The sequence below is a fragment of the Hydra vulgaris genome, chromosome 13 (assembly GCF_038396675.1).
Source record: "Hydra vulgaris chromosome 13, alternate assembly HydraT2T_AEP".
In the NCBI taxonomy this organism is placed as follows: Eukaryota; Metazoa; Cnidaria; class Hydrozoa; order Anthoathecata; family Hydridae; genus Hydra; species Hydra vulgaris.
Window position 1 is genome coordinate 19941851 of NC_088932.1, and position 11005 is coordinate 19952855.

At 27.7% G+C, this 11005-nt stretch overlaps 2 protein-coding genes across 2 annotated transcripts; one reads left to right on the top strand and one right to left on the bottom strand.

Annotated features, from left to right (window-relative positions):
• Positions 1-3197: 3197 nt before the first annotated feature.
• On the bottom strand, positions 3198-4992 carry LOC124815751 (tigger transposable element-derived protein 4). The gene is made up of 2 exons (XM_065815514.1): positions 4570-4992; positions 3198-4442 (listed from the first exon to the last, which is right to left on the bottom strand). Exons 1-2 carry the CDS (start codon positions 4953-4955, stop codon positions 3263-3265), a joined length of 1566 nt encoding a protein of 521 aa, XP_065671586.1. The 5' UTR covers positions 4956-4992; the 3' UTR covers positions 3198-3262.
• A 2013-nt stretch (positions 4993-7005) lies between these two features.
• Positions 7006-10620, top strand: LOC136089722 (52 kDa repressor of the inhibitor of the protein kinase-like). The gene is made up of 6 exons (XM_065815791.1): positions 7006-7109; positions 7184-7478; positions 7626-8120; positions 8257-8628; positions 8710-9045; positions 10237-10620. The coding sequence occupies exons 1-6, from the start codon at positions 7006-7008 to the stop codon at positions 10618-10620; spliced, it is 1986 nt and encodes a 661-aa protein (XP_065671863.1).
• The last annotated feature ends 385 nt before the right edge of the window (positions 10621-11005 follow it).

The following is an 11005-nucleotide window of genomic DNA, read 5'->3' on the forward strand; positions in this document are numbered from 1 at the left end:
AACCAGACATTGAGTTAGCATTTTTTCTTCAGCAGATCTTCTAAAGTAAACTCTTCGCTTATTTCCGAAAACTTCAAATTTTGACTCATCGGTCCAGAGTACTTGTTTCCATTCATCCATCGTCCAATTTTTGTGGAGCTGTGCCCAACGGCATCTCTTCTGTCGATTAACTTTTCGTAGATATGGTTTTCGGATAGCAACACGACCATGCAAATTAGCTTTTTGCAATCTTCGTTTGATTGTACTGACAGAAACTTTTTTTTCTCGATCACAGTTAAAAATAGCTGTTATTTGTGGAGCAGTTAACATTCGATTACGCTTATTGATGATTTTTATACGTCGGTCATCAGTTTTTGTTGTTATGCGAGAAGGACCTGGACGATTTCTGTCTTCCAAACTTCCAGATTCTCGATATCGACAAATCGTATAGCTAACTGTTGATTTACTCAGATTTAATTTTTCAGCTATTTTTCTAACTGTATAGCCTTCTTGAAGCAAAGTGAGTATTGCTGTCCTTTTTTCAACACTTATTGGCTTACCTTTAGGCATATTTTTTTCAATATTTTGAATTTACACTAAAAAAATAATTTTCAATTTTACCTTTGAACTTCTGCACTTGAAATTTTTAAAACACTAACACAAAATACACAAAATATCTGCAAAAACACAGTAAACAATAGAAATACTTGTTAAATGACAAACTTAAAAGATTTGAGTTGACAATGTAAAATACAGGTTCATACGTGACCTTTAATATGTTTCTGCGTTCTCTGTTTATTTATGTAAAATGATAAGACTTTTACTTGTGAGTACAATTTATGTTATTTTAAATGTTAGTTATTTTAATATATTTACATTAAAATAACTTAATTTAGAATTTTTTTGATACAAATTTTATTTAACTTAATTTATTTTTATATAAACATAAATTTTACTAATATAAGTAAATAATTTTATAACGTAATTACATTTTAATATTGTTCTTTTGAAAAAATATTTTTTGTCCTAACTTCCGTGAGCGGCAGTGTACTTCACGGCTGTTTCAGGCGAGCTTTACGGCATCTTGTTATTTTCAAAAAATATTCACGTAAGGGGGTGTTACTAAAACCTTTATAACTTTTATAACATTAGAGATAATTTTGTTCTGTAAAAAGAATAAAAACACCAATAAAATGTTTTATCTTATGACATTTCACAAATATATTAAAAAACTTCTTTAATTTTAGAATAAACGCGTCAAATGACGAACTTTGCTAAATTTTAGTAATTTAATGTTACTTTTTATAAAAAAATAATCAGAAAGAATATATTTTTGATATTTATTATTAAATGTACACATTGCTGGACTATTTAAAAAAAAAAAATCTTACTTAAGCGTTTAAAGTTAACTAAAACAGATTTATTTTAAGCCAGTAAAGAAAATTGAATTTTCGCAAAATTACGAAAATGTCGTTAAAGGGGGATAAACTGTTAAATGACTAGTTTTTAAAAATTGATTCTATTAAATAAAACCAGATTTAAATTAAGGAATATTTAGCTTAAAAATTAAAAGCTTAAGCTTTTATAAAACTTTTTATTATGTGCACACAGTTCTAATAATATAATGTGAAAATGTTAATAAATAAAGACTCGCCAACTTTATTTTTTTTTTTGCGTGTTTAAATATACAAATAAAATTTGAAATTGTTTTTATTCTTATAAAAAATATTCTATAATCAATTGGTCCATTGATAAGTTCTTTAAGTAGTATTTCTTTGTACACCCAGTTGATACTAGACTCATACTTCATTTTAAACCAGAAGAACGGTTGCTGGACTCAATAACTTGTGACAATAACTTGTAGTAATTCTTAAATTATATTTTTACACCGATGTATATGTTTGTAATTATACCAATAATATTTATTGACAAATAGATGAACAAGATATAATAGGATTAAACTTATCTGATGTTAGTTAATTACCCTCAAGAGAAAAAAACCGCCTGACTTTGTTTATTTTATGGCTCAAAATTTGTCTCGCTAAAAAAGTTGTTTTCATAAAATTCATGATATTCTTGTTTGGGTCGTATGGTAATAAGGTCACGTGATTGTTTAAAAATGTAAACAAAAATTTACGCATAAAACAATAAAAATTTGTTGCTAAACCAGCCATGTTTGATTACCATATTTTTTAACATAGCTGGAGGTACATAAAATAATTTTTTGATTTTCATTTTTATAAAGAATTGAATTTTCAATAATTTGGTGCATATTACAAAAACAATTTGATTTACATTGTAAAGTGATAAAATTAAAAATAGAAATGCATTAAAAACAAACTTTTCTTACAAAAATGAGTAATATGCACCAAAAATCAAATAGGATAGACATTTATTGACAAGTGCTCCGAATTTCAACTATCAAACATGTAGCTATGTCAGAATATCTTAGTTAGCCCGAGACAGGTTTTCCGTAAAAATCGTAAAAAACAGAAAAGTGATCCCAAATCTTTAGCAATCTTTTAACAATATCTTATTTTAGTCAGTTTAATGGAAATATTTATTTAACAAGGAAGGATAGTTCTTTTATATTTTTTTAATTTGAAGATGAAAGAATTTATAGAAAAGAATTTAAGAATTTATAGAAAAAAAATATACTATTATTTTAAAGTTAGTGAATTTTTATACTTTTTACGCGGAAATACTTTTTTTTTTTTTAAAACACAAAAATTCTTGTGACGTCAAGCTCGCTTTTATATTGAGTGAAACAGCCGTGATATATATATATATATATATATATATATATATATATATATATATATATATATATATATATATATATATATATATATATATATATATATATATATATATATATAATAATATATATATATATATATATATATATATATATATATATATATATATATATATATATATATATATATGTATATATATATATATATATATATATAATATATATATATATATATATATATATATATATATATATATATATATATATATATATATATATATATATATATATATATATATATATATATATATATATATATATATATATATATATATATATATATATATATATATATATATATATATATACAGTCAACTCTCGATATCTCGAACACTAAGGGGACCGGAAAAAAAGTTCGAGATATCGAGAGTTCGAGATATCAAGAAAAGGTTTGAAAATAAATAAAATTGCCCGACTTTCATTAAAACAAGTTATTTTTCTGACAAAAATCATTAACAACAAAAACTACAACTTTTGGAAAAAATCTGTTATCTGATATTGCTTCAAATTATCCATCTTTTCCATCTTTATTAAATCCTCAAGTTTTAGTGCTAGGGATTGTATTTCATTTCCGTATTTTGAGCTGTATAGCAAAGCATTTTGAATTGTTTGAAAAGCAATTTCTAATTGAATATCAGATGGGCGTGGCGGGGCTTCGACGTCAATAGCTACGTCAACGCTATCTTCGACTTCATTATCGTCGTTTTCAAAATTAGGGTCTAAAATCTGAGCAATGATTTCAGCATCAGTAGCAAGTGAACCGGTGGTTACTACATCGCAATCTAAACCAATGTAAGATTCCGCTGAGAGATCTTCTTGGACGGCACGAGGATCTAACTCTCGCAAACGGTTAAGTTCTTCTGTCAAAAATTTAAAAGAATGATCATCATCAGCTTCTTCAATACTCTTGTTTGTTTTGCTGATACCAGCTTTTTTAAAGCAGTTGATGACAGTCTCCTTCGACACAGCATTCCACGAAGAAACAAGATCTTTCATTGCTTGAAGTATAGAAATTTTTGGCATGGGTTCGTTATTATCGACAGCCTTGATACACAAACGCACAATTTTGTGACGATAATGAGCTTTAAGACTTCGTATTACGCCTTGATCCATGGGCTGAAGGACAGATGTGGTGTTAGGGGGGAAAAATATAAGGTTGATGTTGCTTAGCCCTTCAATGTGTGGGTGGGCAGAACAGTTATCCACCAGGAGTGCTACTTTCCTGTCTTGAGCACGAAAAAATGAGTCAAGTTTCATTACCCATTCTGTAAAAAGGTCTCCGGTCATCCAACTTTTTAGCTGATTTTTATATGTGCAAGGAAGTTGTTTAATGTGCTTAAAACACCGTGGGTTTTTAGATTTTCCAATAACAAACATAGGTAATTTTTCTCCCGTTGCACTCCCTGCTGCTATGCCTGTTAGTCTGACTTTACTATTTTTTTCCCCCAAACATTTTTCTCGTGATAAATGGTATGTTTTGTTTGGTAGGCACTGGTAGAATAGTCCAAACTCATCGGCATTGAAAATGTTTTCAGGCTTGTAATTCAAAAGTAATGTTGGAAGTGTAGTTTCATTCCACGAAGCAGTCATATTATTCGTCACGGCGGCACTTTCGCCTGAGATTATTTTAAAGCTGATGCCGTTCCTAAAAATAGGAACAGAATATTTGAATTTTAATTACACGTTTTAAAAACTAAATAAATTAAATATAAACAGATACATGTTATTTGTTTATATAAAAATTGAACAAGATTTGACAAAATTTAACTGACCTTTTTTTCCAATTATGAAACCAACAATCAGATGCTTTAAAATCCAACTCTCCTAATGCTTCTGCGAATTTTAGTGCCTTTTCTTTTAGTATGGTACCATCAATTGGTACTTGTTGACTTCTTTTTGCAACGAACCACGTGTATATGGCCTTGTCTACATTTTTGAAATTACCACTACGAAGTTTCTTCCGTTTAGATTTTGTGCCATTTTTTTCCAGTGAGGTTAATAACTTGGTTTTATTTTTAATCCAGGTTGATAATGTGTTCTTTGGGACTCCATACTTTTTGGCAACCTCTTTGTTAGACATCCCAGTCTCTAGGTCTTTTAATGCCTTGCATTTTTCTATTATAGATTTGTTCGTGAGTTTTCGTTTAACGAACGGCATGTTGCTGCGTTTGACAAAAAGAATAAATTATATATTAAAGGAAAACTTTTCAGAAATTCGATTCTTAAAAAAAATCGAATTTAAAAATCGAATTAAAAATTATTTTTTTTCGAAAATTGGAATTTAAAAAAGTGAAATTTTATTAAAACATTTTTGAAAAAAAAAATGTTGAAAAGTTCGAGATAACGAGAGAAAATTACCCTGTGGACCGAAAATATTGTTCGAGATACCAAAAAGTTCGAGATAATAAGGTTCGAGATATCGAGAGGATTTTAGCCTAAACTAGTACGTTATGTTCATGGGACCGCTAAAAAAGTTCGAGATACTCAAAAGTTCGAGATATCAAGTATTCGAGATATCGAGAGTCGACTGTATATATATATATATATATTTATATATATATATATATATATATATATATATATATATATATATATATATATATATATATATATATATATATATATATATATATATATATATATATATATATATATATATATATATATATATATAGGGGCGTGTCTAGGGGATGTCTGCTACGTCGCTGGACATACCTAAATTATGTATATATATATATATATATTTTTTTTTTTTCACAACTTTAATATTTTGTTGAATAAATATGATGCGTCGGTAGATAAAAACAGAGCAATAATTATAGCAAACTAAAGCAATAATTAAGCAAACTATACAAGGTTAATTGTTCGAACGGATGGTAAGAAGTAATTAATCCAGAATAACAGTTAGCTTTACTGTTTGGTATTTTATTATATTGCTTGTCGACATGTCGCGACAATATATTATATTCCTTGTCGACAAAACTTTAGACCGTTTTCGATTTGACATGTCAAATCGAAAACGGTCTAAAGTTTTTAAAAAAAACGATTTATATATTTAAACGGAGGTTGTCTTAATTTCTGACTTAAATAAATTAATAAGAAACTTGAATAGACATACCTTTTTTTATTAGGTTATAAAGTACTTCATTTTTTAGATATTTTCTTTTATTAATTTATAAAGAATAAAAGTTATTATTTCTTAGAGAACAAATTTTGGACTTCTATTTTCAATTACACCCTGAGTTAAGTTTTGGTCAAATTCTACTGATATTTATCATTAGGAGGAGAAGACTATAATTAACAACAAGCATATATTAAAATATATCAATGGACATCCCCAATTATTTTATACAAAGCTGTGTATCTTTTTAATTACTTGTATTTTGAACAATATAAAAAGAAAGGGTTTTAAACATTAAAAATTAAATTCGGACTTCCTTCAATGCATACACCCTGTTTGGTATGTATTTATTAAACTTTTCTTAAACATAAAATTCAGATTTAATTATTTGCTTACAATGTCGACTAATTCTCAAGTTCAAATAGCTCTCCAAACAAAATGTCAATCGGAGTTAGTCCATTTGAAAGAAAGATTGGAAAAAAATATTACTTGTTAAAAAAATATGAATGTTGTAGAAAATAATAGAGGTTTAGACACTTTTTTACCAAAGACATTTTCAGAAAAACATTGTTACAATTTCATTTGTTTAAGGTAGAAATATTTATTTCGTTTCAGTGATTTTTTTTTTATTGTTAAGCTTTCTTTTATTATTTTTAAGCTTTTTTTATTAAACATTTATAAATTTATCTTTATATTAAATCCAATTTAACAATAACAATAATGAATTAGTTTTCTTGTAAAAATATTTTTTTATTGAAGACATTGCAATTGAAAAATATAATTGTATAACTAAGTTTTTATGTTCATATCAGGTCTCAATTAACTGGAAACTGTCTGTACTGTTCTATCTCAGTCATCACTGGGAATAATTATGTAGTAAATGATTTAAGATTATTGACATCAATCGAGCTTTTCTTAAATGCAGACTTCTACTCAAACCATCCAACTTTTCAATCTGTTTTTTGTAACAATAGAAATGTTTTTCCTTGTTTAAAAAACATTCTTCTGTTGTCAGTTTAAAAAAATTCTTTAGATACAAGAAAGGAAGGCAAAGAGTTAGTACAAGAAGAAGCTGTTCATAATTGCAATGATAATAACTGATCCTCTTTCCATTGTGTTCTTGGATTATCAAGCATATGTGGAAGAAAAAAAAGAATATCTTTACCCAGACCAATACCTAGTTTTAGTAAAGTAACTCAATGTATACCATTTTCTATCCCTTCCTATAATTATGATATTAGTTATTTGGTTTCTAATTATGCTAGTTATTCCAGTGATGCTAAAACTTTAAGTAATTCTGAAGTTCAACATTTAGTTCAATCTGTGTTTGTACCTTGTAAAACATTTACTTTTCTTAAAAATTCAAATGGACGTAGCTTTCAACTTGCATGGATAGTTAAATTTCGATGGCTTACTTATTCAAAGATATTTGATGGCGCTTTCTGTTTGCGATGTGTACTTTTTGGTCACAGTTTTCATTCAGATTGTACTATAGTAGAAAGGCTGTTCAGTAAACCATTCAACTACTGGAACGATGCTTCTGCTCACTTTAAGAAACATGTATTTGGAAAAAATAATAATAATCTAACCTGCAGAAACAAAGGATTGCATGTTAAAACTGCTGAAGTTTTGTTTTCTTTATCATCATTTTGGTCTTTTAAAACAGAGCCAATTGATATAACCTCCCGAAAAATAATTCAATCATAGATTTCTGAAAATCGTAGATTGTTGTTACCAATTATTGAAACAATTACTCTATGCGGGCGCCTTGGTCTTCCTTTAAGAGTTCATCGAGATAATTCAAAATTTCATCCTGGTAGAAGCGAATCTCCTAGTCCTACTGCAGGAAATTTCATCGAACTGCTTCATTTTCGTGTCAAAGCTGGTGATAAAATTCTTGAAGATCATTTAAAATATCATCAAAAAAATGAATTTTATATATCAAATACATCTCAAAATGAGATGATAATTTGTTGCGGAGAAGTAGTTACCGACAAAATAATAGAAGAAATCAAAAAGTCTCAATACTTTTCTATTATTGCTGATAAGGCTTCAGACAGTTCAAATAAAGAGCAACTTTCTTTGATTATTAGATTTGTTGATTCTAATTTAGACATAAAGGAAGAATTTGTTAAATTTATACATTGTTCAAATGGTGTTACTGGCGAAGGTTTATTTAGTGTTTTACTAAAAAGTATGCCTGTTTTTTCCTTGGATATTATAAATTGTAGAGGACAATCTTATGATGGTGCTGGAGCAAAATGGCTGGACATACTAAAGAATTGTCTGCTCTTATTTTAAATTTGAAAGAAAAAGCTATTTTTATTCATTGTTACAGTCACAGACTTTAGCTATTTGCGCATCATGGAATGTGCAGTCTATCAGGAACCTTTTAACTCATGTAAAAGACGTATCATACTTTTTTAATCTTTCTCCAACCAGGCAACAAAAATTAGAAGAGCATATTGATAAAATTACTCCATTAGCTTCCAAAAAAAAGTTAAAAGATGTTTGTAGAACACGTTGGATTGATAAAGTACATGGCATGGATACTTTTCAAGAGCTTTTTATACCTGTGGTCTCCTGTCTTGAAGAAATGTCCTTTAATATCAATAAAACATTTAATCATACAACATCTACTTCTGCTTCCTCTTTACTGAAGTTAATAACAGGTTTTGATTTAATTGTTGCACTTTGTATAACAAGAAATGTTTTTGATATAACTCTTCCCACTACATAATTGTTGCAGCCAAAAAGTAATGATATTTATAATGGTTTGAATCTTATCCAGGCATTAAAAGATGCTGTGTCTTCTTTTAGAAATATAGTTGATGAACACCATCAAATATGCTATGAACAAGCATTAAAAATTGCATCCAAGATAAATGTTATAAAAGAAAAGCCTAGAACTTCATTTATTTCAAAAAACAGAGCTAATACTCCTTTTGAATCTGTCTCTCATTATTTTAAATTGGTTATCACTATTCCTTTGTTAGATCATCTGAGTACTGAGTTAAACACAAGGTTTAATGATACAACTTTAAAGTGTTATAAAGCACTTGTCTTAGTTCCTTCAAAAATAATTACGAAAGTTCAGTGTTCTAGTGATACTAATTGGAAAGATCATGTCATATCTCTCTGAGACTTTTATATAACAGACTTACCAAATCCACTCGCTTTCTTAGGTGAGCTTAAACTGAGGGAAGTATATTGGGTAAATTTTAAAAATGAGCTTCCGTCTAATATTACCGAAGCATTAAAAGCAATAAATTTTCCTGGATTTGAAAGCATTAAAATTGTTCCTGGATTTGAAAGCATTAAAACAGTTACTTGCTACCTTACCCTTAACTTCATGTGAATGTGAGCGAGTGTTTTCTTCACTTCGACATCTTCGACAAAAGATAAAAGAAGCACAATGGTAGAGGACCGCCTAAATGGTTTAGCTTTAATGAACATTCACACAGAGTTACCTATAGATGTTGAAAAAGTCATTAATAAGTTTGCTATAAATAATCGTAGGTTGTGTTCTAAATAAAATTTTAATAGATATATAATAAAATAAAATAATTAAAAAAATATATAATAAAAATATAATATATAAAAAATATAAAAATATTATTTAAAAAAAAAATAACTCTTAGTTTAACGGCTATTTTCATAGCCACACATCTTTGTAAAAACATTATTTGGCATTGAACAGTACAGTAAGTATAGCCCGAAGTTTATTTACTATTTGGTTTTTAACTTTTTTTTTGGAGGAGGGCGGAAGTTATAGTTTCGAAAAATAAAGTTCATTTTGCGTCAAATGTATTAAAAAAGCCTAATTTCGCAAACAGTAGATAAGGAATAATGTCGCGTAGTATACGAATCAACCAATAAGTTGATACATATATATATATGTATATATATATATATATACATATATATATATATATATTTTTTTTTTTTTTGCTTTTTGAATGGCTTTTTGTGTTCGTGTTTGCTTCAAGTTAATTTATATGATCGTTGGTGAGTTATTTGTGCTTATAAAATAAATAACTAATATTTATATATATGTTTGGTTTTTTCAATATTCTTTATATTTATCTTGATTTTTCTCAGGCTATTTATAATACAACAAGTTTTTCCTTATAAGGCATAAAAGTTACTGAATTAATCTGTGCTCATGTAATAGTTCCAAAGAAACTTAAAAAAAAAACAACATCACGTGGCATTATTAACAAAATAATTTTCAACTTGGAGCTTAAGTCAACATTATTATGTTTAATAAACTTCTTTTAAGACTCCAAGTATACTAGTTTAATAAACTTCTTTTAAGACTCCAAGTAACCATAAAAATATCTTCAAAGATATAAATAAATTTTCCAGTTCTGTTAATTGCAATTACTATGACGTTATTGATCTTAATAAAACTCTGCTTTCTAATTCAGAACGATATATTTATCTTAACATCGCTTCTCTACCATTCCACATTGACGAACTCTACAGTGTTATCAGCTCTCCTAATAATTTTCCCTTAGCAATAGGTATTAAAGAATCTAATTTATATATAAACGATACAAATACAACTGATAAATACATAAACGGGTTTAATATTGAGCATTGTTCAACTGAGACTAAAAAAGGTGGAGCACTTTTATACTTACGCTCAAATTTAAACTACGTAGTTTACAATGATCTTATGATTTGCTCATCTAAATAATTAGAGTCTATTTTTGTTGAAATTGCAAAACCTTGTGAATCAAACATAATAATTGGCTGCATTTATCCTCACCCCTAAATGAATCAACATGAGTTTACTTCTTCCCACTTAACTCCACTACTTGAAAAATCAAGTAACGAAAAAAAAAAGATCTTTCTAATGGATGATTTTAATATGGATCTATTTAGTCACAATGAATCTAACCCTGTTTCTACATATCTTGATTCTTTAACATTTTACTCACTAAGCCTTTCTATAACTTTACTATCACGCATAACGGCTGCATCAAAAACGCTCATTGATAACATATTCACGAAATTTCATTCAACTAATCAATACTCAGGTAACCTTCCAATTTCAATTTCAGACTACATGGCACAATTTA

What these genes read in the sequence shown, in the direction of transcription:
- LOC124815751 (XM_065815514.1), bottom strand. Translation starts at nt 4,955, where the DNA reads ATGCCGTTCGTTAAACGAAAACTCACGAACAAATCTATAATAGAAAAA. An exon ending in TTTCATAATTGGAAAAAAAG is followed by an intron (nt 4,443 to 4,569) that starts GTCAGTTAAATT and finishes TCCTATTTTTAG; the next exon opens with GAACGGCATCAGCTTTAAAA.
- LOC136089722 (XM_065815791.1), top strand. Translation starts at nt 7,006, where the DNA reads ATGATAATAACTGATCCTCTTTCCATTGTGTTCTTGGATTATCAAGCA. An exon ending in CAATACCTAGTTTTAGTAAA is followed by an intron (nt 7,110 to 7,183) that starts GTAACTCAATGT and finishes TAATTATGCTAG; the next exon opens with TTATTCCAGTGATGCTAAAA. An exon ending in TTTTACTAAAAAGTATGCCT is followed by an intron (nt 8,121 to 8,256) that starts GTTTTTTCCTTG and finishes TCATTGTTACAG; the next exon opens with TCACAGACTTTAGCTATTTG.